Source organism: Onychostruthus taczanowskii, unplaced genomic scaffold (assembly GCF_017590055.1).
Source record: "Onychostruthus taczanowskii isolate IOZ18803 unplaced genomic scaffold, ASM1759005v1 scaffold47, whole genome shotgun sequence".
Lineage (NCBI taxonomy): Eukaryota > Metazoa > Chordata > Aves > Passeriformes > Passeridae > Onychostruthus > Onychostruthus taczanowskii.
This window is the reverse complement of record NW_024502236.1, coordinates 4,454,917-4,472,145: the sequence shown is the minus strand read 5'-3', so window position 1 is coordinate 4,472,145 and position 17,229 is coordinate 4,454,917. Positions and strand designations below refer to the sequence as shown.

General features: G+C 39.4%; 1 protein-coding gene across 2 annotated transcripts in view; it reads right to left on the bottom strand.

Moving 5' to 3' along the window:
- Window positions 1-859: 859 nt before the first annotated feature.
- SAMSN1 (SAM domain, SH3 domain and nuclear localization signals 1) overlaps window positions 860-17,229 on the bottom strand; it is a 34,368-nt gene continuing 17,998 nt past the window's right edge. For both annotated transcript variants that reach the window (XM_041414779.1, XM_041414780.1), the window contains exons 4-8: window positions 16,100-16,220; window positions 14,573-14,724; window positions 12,336-12,542; window positions 10,658-10,808; window positions 860-2,067 (exon numbers count right to left, since the gene is read on the bottom strand). In XM_041414779.1, the coding sequence (XP_041270713.1) occupies window positions 1,862-2,067; window positions 10,658-10,808; window positions 12,336-12,542; window positions 14,573-14,724; window positions 16,100-16,220 (837 nt within the window). In that variant the 3' untranslated portion in view covers window positions 860-1,861. The remainder of the gene's footprint in view (window positions 2,068-10,657; window positions 10,809-12,335; window positions 12,543-14,572; window positions 14,725-16,099; window positions 16,221-17,229) is intronic.

Here is a 17,229-nt window from a genome sequence, read left to right as displayed (position 1 = left end):
GCTGAATTTAGTCATTCTCTACAATGAGGAGATGATAGAAGCCAATTGAAACCCATTATTTCAGAAGTTAAGTAATATTAAGTAATGTCAGTACTGCATGTCATGATGCACTACTGGCTGGAAAAGCTTTAAGAAACAAATACAGCTGCTTGATACAAGCTCTCACATTCTTCATCCACCAAGGGTTCTCCATCCCCACCACACCTGGCAGTACGGGGTCATTGCTGCTAAATGATGACATTGGTTACTGGTATGAAAAGTAAGTTGAAACCAGAAACAAATCATAGTAGCTCCCTTTCTTATATTTGGTGGAGGTTTTGGTTTGGTTTTGGGTTTTTTTTTTTTTTTTTTTTTCCTAAAGAGAGTTTGTTTACTCCAAACCTTTGAAATCTTATTAATGCAATTTTCTAGAATTGCAATTTTATACTACAGCCTTCAAAGCAGACTTGTGTGTTAGGAGTCTGACAGCAGTAGTCTTTTGACAAGTCAGGAAAATACAGAAAACACTTGCATTGGGGAAAAGAAAAAGAAAGGGAGAAAAAGCTTTCCATTTGTTTATAGCTTCTTCAGAAATACTCTTTTAGGGGTGGGACTTTTTGTGTTTCCTCTCTTCTGAAGATGATTTTCTTTCAAGCTGTCAACAATATGTGGAAACTCTTTAGCATAAATGCAAAATTCCTTAAATTATGAAAATTTTGTGACTAATGAACAAGCAAAAAGTCTCCCTCTTGACTTGATACACAGATTCTTATGCACACTAAAAATGATCAGTGGAATTACTATTTACTGTGTTAGCCTTAGAAGAAAGCAGTCTTTGAAATGTAATGACCACATTAAAAATCAAGTATTTTACAAGAGCTTAAACACATGATTCTGTTTATTATTGAAGGAAGTACTCTAAAAGAAGACAGGCAGTTAAAATGTGTTTTCCAGTGTGAAATATACTGGGAAAAGACAATAAAATCTCATATGAAAAAGAGTCAGGTACAATAACCATGTTAGGTTCCAAGTTCTGTATACAAACACATACTCTATTAACAAACTTCACACCACACACAAAAGTCAACACCTTCACAAAACGTTATCATAAAAGCGTAGCACTGATCCTGATGGCTTTTTTCTCTGAGTTTGAATTCTCTGTATAATGCTTGGGATAAATGAGAACAGGTTTGAAAAGAGCCATAAAAAATTGCCACTGCCATTTGGATGGCTCTGTTCTTCCACAACATAAGGACCACAGAGCACTGGATTCAGATTCACCCTACAGTTCTCTCATGCTTCTAGGAAAAAGTAGAGGAAATGACAGTATACTTTAGAGCTCATTCTGGACAAAAGTGAGCTGTGTGAAACAGCTTTAATATTAGTGAGAATCGGTACTTTTCAAAGTAGGGCTTGACTGTATCCACCTTTTTATTATGATTACATTTCAGTGAAAAGACATTCTGTACACATTTCAGCAAAACACAGCTGAAAATAGAGACAGTGTGATTAATCCATATATTTTTAAAATAAATATGTACAATATTTACATTTTGGACAGTTCCAGATTATGAACCACTACCTAGAAAAAATCTCTACTATTATAGAAAACGCATTTGCTGTACAAATATTTATAAATACTTTTGTAAAAACTTTTTCAGGGAAATACCTGTGGATTCATTGAAAAGAAAAAGATGAGAAATTCTTATCATCAACTAACATTTAGCTCTCAAGTGTCACATATGAAACAGTTTACAGCATCATGATTCAGAAAAAAGTAGATTTTCAGTGTTGAGAATATTTTGTATTCTGCTTCTGTGCCACCATACTGACAAATGTGATTGTCTTTTCTGAAAATCTGCAGAAAAGCAGCAGGACCGAATCAGTTTGACTCACTGATTGTTATTGACTGCACCATGTCAGACAGGGCTTCTGGGTCTGCTTCTTCTTTACCATTATCTGAATTCTCTGATGAGATGTAACAGCCAGAATCTCTTGGACAGTCATTTAACTGTGATTTGTCAAAACTCTGGTGAGGGCTTAAGTTCTGTGTCTCCTGACCATCCTCGCTTTTCTGCTGTTCTTCAACTAGAAAGAACAGAAAAGGAAAGAAAAAATTGTCAATACAAGTGCCTTGGGAAAGAGCTGAGATAGCAGCATGACTGATCTTGAACAACTTTGGAAGCAGAGCTGGTAATCTACACATGACTACATCAATCTATTTTGTCCATCAGAAACAGAAACCTCAGCATCAGAGAATTAAAAGTACGATTACACGAGTGTAACAATATCTCAGTTGAAAATGAGGTTGGTCTTTTTCCTTCTGGATGTTTCTCAGAGATGAATGCTGGGGGCCTTGGCCTGATCCTTTATGCTGGGGTCCTTCAGGCTGTGCAGAGTGCAGCAGTCACCGTGCGTGGTCACTGTGCCCACTGCAGAGATGGAGCCTTTCCCCCTCCCGAGCTCGTGTACTGCAGAGTGAGATAATGAATGAACCACGGGGCCCACTGAGCCTTGTTTAAAACAGACTTCTCTATAGATCTGTGTTTTTGGAGTGCAGCCCCCACCACCTGATGTGCTCTCTGCAGGAGAGAGAATGTGCTGCTCTTCAGAAGTGCTCGGCACAAGGACGTGGTAACCAGCTTTTCTAAAGCACCGAGCTTTTCAGCAGGAGTGGGTGGCTGATGGAAACTTCCACCAAGCTTTCCAAAACAGCAACCTCAGAGGAAGCTAAGATGCCTAATTTCTGCTGTATGTTTTTGAACACTGTTCCAAAACTAAGTAGAAGCAAATTATCTTGCAAATAATTTGCCCTTGTTTAGATGCTGTATGACTAATCTGTTCAAATTCAAAAATCTGGAACTCAGTGGCAGTATCAACAGACCTCTCAAGAAAAGTTCAGCAAGAGAGGACATACAAGTATATAAGGACTCTTCTATGTACTGGTTTTAAATTTCCTCTTCCTGTTCTCTAGCTGTGAAGTACATGTTTACTCACAGTAAATTTCTTAAGAAAATAAGATATAAAATACAAATCTTTCCATTTCTTACTTTTTTTCTTGTGCTGTTACCAACCACTTGTAGCTTTAGTTTTACTTCTAACTGTATTTGGCTTTCTGAACAAAGTATAGGGAACACATCTCAGAGGAAACAGATGGTTTCACTCCAGATTTTTAGCCCTTCAGAAAAATGGTACCTTTTTGCTTTTGCAAAGAAAGTTCCCTTCTTCCACTTGTTTTGTTACTCTTTGGTTAAACAGCCAGTTCTGGATCTTTAGTCATATTTAAACTGTCTCAATTCCAGTTCAGGCAGAATGGAAGTCCAAAGATATGAAGGATTTAATGCTGTGTCAAAATCTAAATCTCTTTTAGTTCCTAGAGTTTTAAAATTTCCACAAAGAACATTCATACTGACTTTTATTTCAATTATTGGAAATTATAAGATTTGGTAAAATGGGAAAGATTTTAAATTTGTTTGGTTTTCTTTCTATCTTGTATTGAATAACACAGAATAAATTAGAAATGAAACACTGGAATTTTTCACTCCTTAACAGTGAAATGGAACAGCGGGAGAGTTTCTTTGGAGACCTCTTTCATTGTGTGTGATTTCAACAAGCTTATTTCACAAAGCATTTTGATTTACTGAGAAGCATTTTGAGGTCTTGATGGAAGTCTTGTAGATTTGTTTGGCCTGATTAAATCAGCTTAGTATCTTCTAACTTCCAATTGCCTAATAAATTGAAAAACTTAGGTGATTTTTTTAAAGAAACCAAAGTCTCAACTTAGTTATTTTTTAAATAAAGTCTGAGGGTATAGACAGAACCAGATGTATTTTGAAGAATAATAAAAAAAAATTACTTTAAATATTTTCCAAGGAATAAAAGTTCCACCTTGTTCTTTAATAAATTAATTGTTAATTGCACTTGCGTGAAAGAGCACACGTTGCAGCAGATTTAATTGATATCTGTAACTGTTTGATCTCCTTCTCACTTTACAGAACAGTTTGTCATGTCAAATGTTATCTCTCTCTTTGCAGGGAAAATATTTGATGATGTAGGGTCCAATTGATTTCTGATGGAAGTCAGGGAGGAATTACAAAGGCATCGCAGCGCTGAAGGTATTCCCTCGCTGCTGGCAGCCACAGGAGCAGCTCAGCACAAAAAGCAACGATGCCCCAGCAAAGCCTTGTCCTGAGTGTGTCCTCAGCCCCATTCCAGCAGGGCAAAGGGATCCAAGGCTTGTGCAGCCCCGGGAGCCCTCCTGCCCTGCTGCCTCCCCCTAATCCCCTCGGCCGCCCAACGCTGCTCGCTGCCCTTCCATCCGCTGCTCCAGATCGTCTGCTGCCCTGGCAAGCACTGACCTAAAAAGTGTTAATCCTGTTTACATTTTCAAGGTCAGAGAGGAGCCTCCATCCACTTTGTTTGTTTTACAATGGAAAGAAGACCGAGTAACCAGTGGATTAAAAGGAAAATGCCGTATCAGCCACTGTATTAGTGCCTTGTAACTGCTTGTCTGCATAATCTGAGCAGTGCCTATGTGAACAACAGTTCCTAATTTTTTTATCAATGTCTCCCTAGTGTGTTTCAGGGAAAAATGCACAGACAAGCCTAGAACTGAGATTTTTTTTTTTTTAATCTGAAATTAGGTCAATTAGGAAAATGAGAAATTTCTATTTAGAAGACATACATATATGTAAAACTTCCTGTAAAACTAGTTGAATTTTCCTAAATGAAAGACTGAAAACCAAAAATATTCAGGTGTTTGAGACAGTAAAAATGTTATATTTTCTATTTTTCATTCTAAGCAGAAAAAGTTGGAAGAACACCCCTCCCTCTCCATTTTTATGAAGAAAAGACTTTGGTCTTTACTTTCGTGAGCAAAATTTGGTGCCTTTTTCTCTTTAAAGCAGTCTTAAATATTATGCAGTAACTACTAAACCATTTGAACAGGATCCTGAGTATTATAAAAAATACATATCATGCAATTTTAGAAGTTGCTTTTTGAGAAGAGCAAAGGAACTTTTGCTCTTTTTCTTTTTTTTTTAAAAGACTTTGGCTCTTCTATTCCATTCTACTTAAGTCCTGTCTCTAACATGTACAGACTCAAGTTCTACATTAGGAAAGGTAGGTTTGCTGCCTTAATCTTTTGGACATCAGAAGAAAGCCACACTGCACAGAAAACAGGAATTGATAAAATTAAACTGCCGTTAGATGTTGCGGAATCATCAGAAATAACTATCTTATCAACAAATGGAAGTCCTATCATTTTTCTACAGTAAAGCAGTTTCACATAAGATAAATGGCTCTCAGTCACTGTTGTCTATGATATGGCCAGAAGAGCCTAAGATATGCATCATTTTGACACATATATTCCAGTACTCTTTTAGACAGTAGGATTATATTCACACTTCTGAAAAAAATGTGAGGCCTTTAGCCTTGGTAAGAGATGTCTGATGCATCCCTTATCTTCCTCACTACTTAGACCTTTAAAATGAGTTTTTGTTATTCAATGACTTAGATGTGCATGACACGTGCAAGGATAGATTTCTTTTTTCCTTCACCAGCTCTTTTCCCATTTCTAATGAGGTTAAAGTCCTGATTAGGGAAGCACTTTAAGCTTGGGTTTAAGGGAATTCAACTCAAGAATGCACAGAGGTCACTCTGACTCCTGTGCAGTTATGTCAGTTTAAACCAGACGAGGAGGCTTGGATTTTGTCTTGGACAAAAAGAAGGTCACCCAAGAGCAAACCAAACTTCATGAGGGTGCTCTCTGAGAGTTTGTCTTTGTGGGTTTTGTCAGCTGGGCTAGGAGCACTGTGCTTTAGGCTGAGTCACTCACCTGCCCTCCTGGGAGGTGCAGTGGTGCCGTACGGAGCAGCACCTTTCAATAACTAAAGGCTCAAAATCACAGAATCACAGGATATTTGGAACAGACCTCTGGAGATCATCTGGTCCACCCCCCCTGCCAGGGCAGGGTCACCCAGAGTGGGTGACACAGGAATGTGTCCAGATGGCTTTGGAATGTCTCCAGAGAGGGAGACTCTGTGCCCTCTCTGGGCAGCTGCTCCAGTGCTCTGCCTCCCTCAGTGTAAAGTTCTTCATGTTGAGATTAAACTTCTTGTGTTTTAATTTATGGCCATTGCTCCTTGCCCCCCACTGAACAGTCAGTTTTGGAGGATGAAGCCAGACCTGCTATGTATGTACGCAGGCCATGTATCACCTGTACAAGTCAGACCATCTAACTGAAAATGAAATGAGATCTCACAATGCATCAAACTCAGAAAGATCATTTTGGGGCAGTAATTCTTGGAAAAGATGCAGAGAAACCTGAAGTGGTTTGTGCAGTACTTTGGGCATTCAAAAGACTAAATATTTTGTGGGCATGTACAGATACGCAACTTAAAGTATTGCATCCACTCAAATCAGTGGCACAGCTTTTGTGGGAGGAAAAAGTTATTGAACTGATGTAAGAATTTGTGGTGAAAACAGAAATGAGAAGCTTCTTTTTTTTATCTAAAATGTGGAAGCAAACAGATGTGCCTGAAAAAAAAAAAAAAAGGTTAAAAATACTAATACTCATGCAAGGATGAGCTTCCTTGGAAAGTCTGGAAATATTATGTTCAGGCCAATGTGTTGCACCACAGTACAGAAGGGGAGATTGTCTTTGAGCACTGTTTCACCTTGACAAGATGCTATATGATCCCATGTATTGAAAGGCACTGCCCAGTGTAAAATGGAACTCTTGGTCCCTGATTCCCACATAAGGGATGGACTGAGAACTGAAAGTCTCAGAAAGTAACTGTTCTTATTTATCTCCTATCTTGCTGTCCAAGAACAATAAATAAAGAGTAAACCTTATTTACTTATATACTTATGGTATTAGTAGTGGAATTTAAAGAATGATCTGTACTTAAATATGAAAAGTAAGCTAAGGAAATAGATTTGGGGAGATAAGTGTAAAATATTATCCCCCAAATTGCACATATTCACCTTTTGGGGTTTTTTCCATAAAATTACCTGCAAGCACATATCCAATGGAGTCTAATTTTTATTTAGCTCAGAATAGCTTTGGACTAGTGTAACCCAGTGGATTTCAGGGATGAACCTCTTGATTTAAATCATCTATGTGAGAAGAGAATCAAGCCTATTTTGCACACACAGAAACGTGTGTCCTGGGAAGCGGTCAAGAAAAGAAGTTCCAAACTTCTTTTATTACTTTATTCATTAACCATCCAGCAACTGCTTCGCTTTAAAAATAGCATCCTACAAAAGCGCAGACATCCATCTCCTGTCTAGAAGCCATCTGGGAGAAGAATGGAAAGCTATTAAGAAATACTTTATGAAAAAGCCTTTTTTTTTTTTTCCTCACAGCCATGAATTCATGGAAACCAAGATTTTTGTCCCAAATATATAGGCCTGACCAACTTATAGAAAATCTAAAAAAATGTCTGACACGGGGGGAAGGTCATGAGGAGCTTACAAACACTCACTGTTCTAGGATAGCCTTGCTGCATGAAGTACTTGAAGATGATGAATTTGGGCCTGGACTCTCAGGAAAGGAAGAAAGAAGATAGTGCAGTAATAGAAAGAAAAAACTGCTTTAAAAACACTGTGTAGTAGCAATTGCTAAATAAAACTTACTTTTTACAATTAATGGTATAAGATGGGTAAAATTTATTCCTTCAAATTCACTCAAGTCTGAATCAAATGTAAGTTTAAAAAAATGTTGCTGTCAAAAATCCTATATTTTGCACGGCTTTAAGTAGCATATAATGTGGAAACTACTGCTGCAGGTCTTTTAGTTAGAAAACTCAATAAATGTTTATTCTGCAAGATGAATTATACACCACGAGTATGTGTCATGAAGAAATTACTTAGTATAACATACAATAAATGTCAAGAAAAAGCCAAGGAATGAGAAAGAAATTAAAAGCCTTGTAAAAACCTCTGGACATCTCACAAGATCAGATTTCACATTAAAGAAATATGAAATCTTGTTTTACTGCATTTATAGGAGGGTCTAGTAAAATGAGGCTATGTTCCAGCACACTTGGTTGTTCTGAGTAATGGCAGTGTCACAAAAACTCAGAAACCCTTGTATTTCAACTCTGGGCCATACCTGCCTCTCCATCCATTAATCAAACAGGTGCTTCATGGAAGCATGAATGGAATGCAGAGACATGGAAGTCTTCCAAGCTCTGTGAGAAAGATGGGCCTAGGACAGTAACTGTCTATGGCCTTAGCTTACTTTTTCATAAAGCTTATTTTTAAAAAGTGAGCTTTTTACCTGGAAAGTGCTGAAATTCTATCTAGAATTCTCTTGGCCAGTAAACAGATTACGTTGTAGCTGTGGGTAATTATGCAGCTCACTTCTAAGCAATGCACAAAATCAATTTTAATTAAAAAATCATTTATGCTGAACTGAACCATGCCCATTTAGGAAAAAAAAAAATATTGACCCAGGAAAGTTCAGTCCAGATGCAGAATTCACTTTCACAGTAGCACCCAGCTCTTTCAACCCAATTTTCCAATGTGATTGACAGAAGGACAAAGAGGTCAAATGATTCGTACAACGTCAGACTCATGCGGAGCTTATCCCCAAGATCATCTTGACGCCCTGTCTTTTGTTATAACAACTTAACAGATAGCTACTATCCATTTTGGTCTTTAGTATCATCCTTTCTGGAACAGGTTGTTCAGTTCTGTCCCCACCAGTCATGTGACAAATGCTCTGACCCTTTGCAACCAGACACGGCAAGGATTCAAGAATCAAACTAGGACAGCATTTACTCATAGCTTACTTTAAAATATACACAAATCTTACCAAATTTAACTAGACTTAAATGAATGCTTATAGCTGGTATGACACAAAAGATGTTGTTGTTCTGGTCCCTGCGAGCATTCATAAATTATGGGAAAATTATTTGATTGAATTTGAATACTGGAAAGATTTGCTATACTATCTAAAGTGCATGTGAAACAAATATTCATTTCATCTCTTGAAGTAAGACTACAGTGTTGTCACTGATTCTGAAGCATGGACCCCTTTATAAGATTTAATGTTATTATTCCCAGAGCTGTTACAAGAATTTGAACTATTAAACCATGCAGATGACATCAGGGACACTGTTTTGCCTGGAGAAGAGACTAAATCCTATGCTGCTAATGTAGGAAGAACCCAATTTGGATAATAAGTGCGAATATATTAATTTTGAGAATATGGGACATATAAGGACCTTGTTAGGTTTGGATCTTGCACAGGTGCATGTAGAACATTAGGTGTTAAGACACATTCAGTATCGAAAGCTCCTTGCTCTGCTTTTTGTTACCCAGCAAATACAAAGAGCAAACCATATTCTCACCACTACAGAACAGTTCAGCACTTGTGTGGTCTGCTAGAAACCATTATGTTTCAGTTTGGCTTTCACACTGATGCAAAACTGCAAAATTACGATCTAGCATTTTTCTTTACTATTTTCTGGTGTTAAATGTGGAAAAACATTTGCAGTAATACATGCAGAAAGCACAGCAAGGCTGGTTCCCACAACAAACACACTATGCTCAGTATATATATTTTCAAGTGATTTACTGGCAGATCCTTGCAATAAAACTTGTGCAAAATGTAACCCTTTTCTTTTTTTGGATTCACTCCTTCAATCGTTGCTTCTACATAGACAGCCCTTCAAGAGTTCTTTTCAAACCTGTCATCTCACAAAGCTATAGACCAGAAAGAACTTCTGAACCTGGAGGGCAAAGAAAACCTTTCTAATGGCACTCCAGCATATTTGCAAGAGCCTTTCACTGGAAGCTGAATAAGAACAGGAACAACTTAATGTACAAATGGGGTTCCAAAAAAAGCCCAAACATTCTGAAAAAAACGGAAAGCTGTCTACAAACTGAGAAGATAATAAGTGGATGCCTGAAAAATTGCTATTAAACTATCCCAGGAAGACACTGTTTATCCCTCTTTCTCTTTTTTCTATGCGTCTCAATTGGAAGTGCACATTTGATGACATGACTGCTCAGCATAGGGGGAGTATGCACAAATATTAATGAAGATGAAAACCCCTCCTGTTTTGGCTGAGTGTCTAATTAAGTAGGTGGTTAGCTGTAGTTCCTACAAAATTGACAAAAATTATTTACAATTCAAAGTCAGACTGGAAATATCATTAAGATATCATAAGAAAAGTTTTTCCTGTTCCGTATCCTAGCTTTTCCACTCCCCACAAAAGAAACAAGTGAAGAAAACAAAATGGTGATCAACACACCATTTTGGTGATCAATACACAAAATGGTGACCAATACATGTGCATATACACACCCTATATGTTCAACTCTTGGAAGCTCACCAGAAACAGAAGTTAGATTAATTTTGAGAGAATAATGCAAATCAGCTATCATATTTTATATATATATATGTGTATATATATATATATATTATATATATATAAAATATATATATATATAATATATATATTTTTTTACAATACTTTCTTACAAGAAAAGCTAATTTGGATAAGGATTTAAGCGTGGGATGAAGCGAGAGAAGAAAAAAAATTGTAATTTTCTGCAGAATGTTGTTGAAAAATTAAAGAAAATTTTTTATTGGAGCTGTTTGACCTGAGCTCTCTTTTGCTTAAGATAATAGTGCATATACTCTTGACAAATCTTAAACACTTACTGTCACAGTCCTGGAGATTTTCAATTGCTGATAACAATCTTGCCCTATCTTCTGGGTTAGAAATATTTAATTCAATGAGGTGGCTTTCATGTAGATCCTTTAAGTCCTCTAGAGTTTCATAGCCATTCAGCAGGAGGGTTGAGGCATATTCCTACAAAAGGAAACAAGCAAATCCTCTCATGGAAACAAGCACCATGTTTAGTAGAGAAATAGGCACAATTTCACTTTTTGGCCAGGTTGAAAGGGGCTCCGCTCTCCAGTCCAATTGACTTACATTTGGCAGGGGTGGAGAGCAAGAGGGAACAGAGGCAGAGATGCCTGGGAGTCCTCCTGGTCATGCCAGCATCTGAGCTCCCTAGCACAGCCCAGCAGCAAACAGGACCAGGGCAGAGCTCTGTCAGAAATTATTTAATTTGCTCAATGTCTGGACTTTTGTGGGTCATTCCATGAATGTCTCCCATGCTGAGGCCAGGAGGGCCTCTGAGGCAAGGAGTGCTCTGCCTTTTCACAGGAGGAACCCCTCGATACAAGCAAGGGGAGAAGCAGAGGGAGCCCTTGGCCCTGCTGTGTCACACAAGGTCCCCCTTGAGCTGTGTGTCGACTCAGTACAAAACTCTGTGCATGCTCCAGGGAAAGGAGTGTTTGCATCAGCAGCAAAGCAATTACCCTTATTAAAAGTGTTACTTGTAAATCATGACCTCATTACACTTTGACACTCAGTCAAGATCTAGGGTTGCAGAGAGGGAGAGAGGCACAACATGAGCATGGTGCAAAAATACTATTGCTCCCTAAAGATCATAAGAAATTAAAACCACAAATTCTCAATTTTGGCACTGGAGTCAGACTGCAGCCCTGCCCCTGAAACATCCACAGCCACACATCTGTACTTAGCCACACAACTGCAGTCAGGCTGACCTGTTCCAGTGTCCGTCTCTAAGTGGGACAGGGCTAGAAGTCTTCCCTCCTAGCCCAGACACATGATGAGGTAAAATGCAGTTCTATAAGCCTCTCATGCTGCCTTTCCTGGTCTTAAAAACTGAGAACCAGACACAGTTAAGGGATAAAGGGGGTTTTATCTCAGTATTTAATAAGGATCCTTATTGGTGCACCACTTCACCAGGGTGGAATGTGCTGCAATGCACACACACCATTGATTGTGTATACAATTTATAGACCTTACAAATTAGCATATCTAACAAGGATGCCCCAATGGGAGGCCTGGATGAATGGTGTGATATTCCCCCATCCATGGGATTCCCCCGCAGATGGGCCAAATCTCCAGTTTACAGGATATTTTCTAGAGAGGACCTTGGTTTCCCAAGACAGTGTAGGGTTTTCTGGCCTCCTACTACAAGGTCTTTAGGATGTTTGGTCTCCTGGCCTAACAAAATACTAGGACTATGCTGTTATCAGACTTAAGGAATTACATGTATGCATGCTAAGAATACTGAGGTTACATAGAAGTTATATAAAAGGTGTATAAAAGAAAAGGCAAAAAATCATCTTGGCATCACTCACATCAGATAAAAGACAGACACAAGGTTGCTTTGCTTTGCTTTGCTTTGCTGACATCAAAACTGCTGAAACCTGCCTTTCTCCTCCTGCCTGTAAATGACATTCAAACCCGAGTGCAAGAAAGGGAACGTTTCAAATAGAGCTGGGAAATGCCTTGGCTGACCTGCAGGTGGACACATTCCAGGAGCTCTTGCAATGTTTTAGGCTTGGTCCTTTTGCTTCCTCTGTGTGGGTTGATCTTTCTGGGTGCAGCTTCTTCTTCCAAGATAATATCCACATAAATGAACTTGAAATTTCCTACTTTATTGTTCAGCATACCTGTCCATATACCCATGGGAGTTTTGCAGATGATATCTATGATGTCTCCTTTCTAGAACAGTAAAAAAAAAGCACACCACTGCTTACACCTCTGGTTTGTTATTTGTAGCTTTTCCTCTATGGACCAAAACTAGCACTAGTCAGTGTGAAGTAACTTTTTTTAATTACCTAGATTTAGTGCCTTTGCTTTTATAAAATCCCAGGGAAAGAATTACAGACAGCGGAGCTAGTCCTTATCTCCAAACCTTTGCGAAGGAGAGGTGAGCATAAGCAGCCCTCTCACTATTTTTGTGCTCCACTTGGTCCCTGAAAAGGGACAGGGTTGCATCAGCAATTAACTTTTATCATGGGCAGTGGGCATAGTTTGGGCAAAAGCAAGGGATTACTGTAAGGTTATTTTCAAAATATATGCCATAGCATTTACAGAATAATCTTATTATCTACCCTCTCAAGGGTCTTCAAAAACAGATAGCCGATCTATGTGAAAGGTGGACTCCTACCCATTTTACAGGAAAAATCACTGTCTGCATTTCTCAAAGATAATAAAGAACATTTAACTCCCTTAACAAATATGAGTGCTTAAAAGGATGACAACACAGCTATTTCAAGAGGGTTTTTTGGTGAAGGTGTTCACAGACACACTGTGGGAACCAAGGTCTCAGGACAGGAAAACACTCATTCTGAGTAATTCTCGTAGTAAAAAGGCTCTCACAAAGTCATGCACCCTACACAACTTGCCCCCAAGGACCTCAAAAATGAGCCCTCTCTTCTTGGCATGTATCACAGAAAAATGTTGAAAGCCTTTGAAGAGTTATCCAACAAATACCTGCGTCATTTGGGATTCTGTTACAAAGTTAGAAATCAAACTCAGTTGGTTAAGATGTGTCCACAGCTCCATGATGTACATCTTTTCTGGTCTGGTTAAGGAACAGCAGGTCAAGTGGTCACCATAGTTTTGGTACAAACCCAAGTACAGAATTGACTGTGAGCTGGTGACCTGGTTTAGTTAGAACGTGGGGCTCAGAGCTGTAAGCACATTTGAAATGGAAACTAAACAAACATTTACTTAAAGCTCTATAAGCACATGTTATTCTACAAACTCGCGCAGGCTCAGGAGCTTCAGATGTGGATGCAGGTCAAGATTAGGCAGTGTCTCCAAGCCAAGCTGCAGATACACTTTGAATTCAGATTCAGGGTACTGAAATTTTGTGTGATAAATACAGGGGATTTCAACCCTAAGTATTAGCTTATAATTCCAAAATACACCACCCTAATTACTAAAAAAGATATCTATATGAACCACCAGATATTTGCTATTTCATGACCAGTTAAATAGTTAAAACTGTTAAACTGTATTAAAAGAAATGCCCTAGATGTGGGTGGAAATGAAGGGCAAGTGCTGAAGTCTGCAAGTACCAGCAGAGCAACAGCTCTCATGTAGGCTGGAGAGGAGGAGAGGGAGTCTGTGTGAGATACAGGATTTGGCAAAATAAAGAAGCTGTGAAGAAGAAAAGAGTCTGAAGGGCTGGGTTTTTAAGTAATGTTCAGCTGGTTTTAAGTTATGTTCCTCACTCACACAGCCCAGACACCCCTTGCCATGTCTGAGCTGAGGAATGCTCACAGCTCAAACATAGGCTTAGAGAAAAGTTTAATGGAAAGGCAAACTGTTTTTATTAAAGGCAATGGGTGCCACTGAGCTTTGGAAATATCCTAGTTGTGACTGGGAAAGCTTGGGGAGACAACTTCACATCCCATGAGACTTTACTCTTTCTTACTCCAGACCATGTATGTGGGAAGCAACACGTATTTTACTCTGAGGAAGGCTGGCATAGGTAGGGAGATATCATGAAGAGGTTTCTACCTGGAATCTGTGCTTTAAAAAGCCTTCAGCAGCACTTGGCTTTGCAGCCTTGTCTGAACTAAGTCCTTACAGAAGCACTGGAAACCAGATCAGCCTTGCTTTTAGAGTGTTCCACGTGCTTAAGCAGTTAAAAATTCATTATTAAATGTATTATTTACACGTAAAAAATGGTCCTCCTGGCATTGCTAGTGGGAGAGAAGGAGTCCTGGTGGTTGTCTTACCTTGATTTTCAGCGAGTCGGTGTCATAAGGACTGGGTGTGAAGTCGGTGTGGACTTTGGCTCGGCCGCAGAAGGGGCCGTTGTAGGGGACCTCGTCGTCAAAGCGGAGGCTGTCCCTGTTGCTCGTGCCGTCAGAGCAGCTGGTCACCCCACCTGGGAGAGAGGCAGCTTGAGAGACCCCTGCACCAAACACCCAGACATGCAACCCTGCACAGCAGCCCAAAGGAGGGGGGTCAAAACCACAGAATCAGAGACAGAGCGTATTCTGTGTGGGTTTGACACGTTCCAGGATAACTACATTCAATAAAAATCATGCTACAAGAGACAGAACAAAATGGGTAGGAGATCTTTCATTAATATCTTCCCTAAAGTAATCTTTTTCTGGTGATGATACTAATAGACTACACATTTTATTTACAGACTTTCTGAAATATTACCTCTGCAGATTAATAAAATGTACCCTAAAAGTGCAATTTAAGGAATTAATTCTGCTGAACTTCTCCTGTTTATTCAGAGAAATGAAAACAAGTACTGTAGAAGTTATTTTATTTCATTCCAGAGCTAGCTGAAACATCAAAGGAACCTGCATTGCAGAGGGAAATTTTAATCTTATCAACATTTCTGCCTGTCATTTTATCCAAGTTGAGCAATAAAATATCAGCAGAGTAATTCAAGCAAATTTGAGCAAGCTCTGCAATATCCCATCCAAATATGTTTTTAGATAAGAGCAGCAGTGTATTGGAAGTAAACTCCCATATACGATTTTCACAAATCACGTCACAGAAAATGATCATAAAAATGGTTTTGTTTGAGGTGATTGCTTAAGTGCACAGCTCCATCTCAGGGCCAGATTAACTCTAAGTGCAAATGGTCTGGACTGCAGCTCCAGTCTGCACTTAGGGCTCAGGCAGCGCCTGCAGAGCGGCACAGCAGGGATAGCTGTGGCCTGCCACCCAGCAGATATTCACAGCAGGGCAACACAGAGAGAGGTGGAGGCACATTTCTGATCAGACTCCTCTGACCAAGGCTACTCTGCTGGGGAGGGTTTTCACTGGGTTTCAGGTGGGCTGTGTCTCTCTGCATCATGTCCCAGAGTTGTAGGCTGAGACCCACATCTCCCACCATCTCAGGGAAACTTTGTCAGACTCACATCTCCAGGGCAAAGGATGAACTCACAGCCAGCCAGGAGAGGACACTTGTGTGGCTGCACCCAGTAATTGCAAACCCAGCACCAAGGCAGTGATAACCCCACAAAAATGTATGGTGTATGTGTACCAGCACTATGCCCTATAATTCATGTCATTTTTTTTCTTCAGTTAGTATTTCCACTATTAAAAACACTCAACCTATTTCTGGATAGATGTATATCTACCCTAGGTTCTACCCATTTAACCAAATTACACTTGTCTGCCAGAATGAAGAGCTCTCTACCATCACATTTTTGATCACCAGCTCTGATTGCCCAGACATAAGCAATAACTATATTGATCCAGTGACTGAATAAGAAGTATCGGTGTCTTGTACTTACTAGATGAGCTCTGGCCACTGTTCAGACTATAGAGACTTTCCAGAGAATCACTGGTTTTTAGGGAGACCTTCTCAGTGTGTGTTCCACCACCAGGATCACTGTCTTCTTTTCCCTCTTCATTCTTTAACACAGAAAATCAAATGTGAACCCCCAAGAAATATGTTTTAGAGAATTTTTTATTTGTTTTAAAGCATCATTGGAGATCAGCTCATCATTGCACTTTATTAATAACTCTTTTGTGAGAGAAAGCATTTTAGAAGTGGATGCCTGGTACTAACCATGCCCAACAATCACCCCTAGTATTTTATGATCCTGGAGAAATGCCCTCTTGTTTTTGCCCCCCTCACTTCATCCCCTCCCTGCTCAAACAGCTAAGCTAGGAAGACTGCAACACACCATGTCAGAGCTGAAAACTTGTAAAGGGAAATTTGTGGGCAGCCTGATAAGATTTTGTCTGCTTGTCTCAGAGAAAGAAAATATAAAGCTCAGTTCTGAAAGCAGGTGGTGAAGAGCTGGCTGCCACAGCTGTGTTTTGCACTGAAGATGGTGGTTGCTTGGTGGCAGGCTGGGGACAGCTTGCACACACATAGGGCACTGGTGTGTTCTAGCACCGTGCTCACCACACTGCCCAGCATTCACCCTGTCCTCAAAATCCAGGGCATTTCAGAATTAACAGGTACAAGTTTCTCTCACAAAGTCTAATGGTCTATGAAATTGGCCCCTTGAGTTTATCCCAATAAATCACACCTCAGGAATCACAGCCTGTTCAAAACAATAAGATCCATATTTCAGTCACAGTTAAGTTAGAGATGATGTAAAAGATAAATAAAACAGGGATTATCTTTCAAAGGGAGGGATTTTTCAGTAGTATTCATCATGTTGCCAGTGCATGTGATATCCTGATGCAACTGAAACTGCCTTCAGCACATGATATTTGGGTAAAAATTAGTTATTCACCAGCTAGATGATGAAGCAAAGTTGGCAGTGCATGTATGAATTAGAGACCCATACAGATATATATCAGGTAGAGAGCACTGAAATGAAGAACTATACTGGTTTTTAACAAGAACTGTGCTTGTTACAGCAGCCAGCAGCACAACAGATTAATCAGGAGGCTGGTATTGATTGTC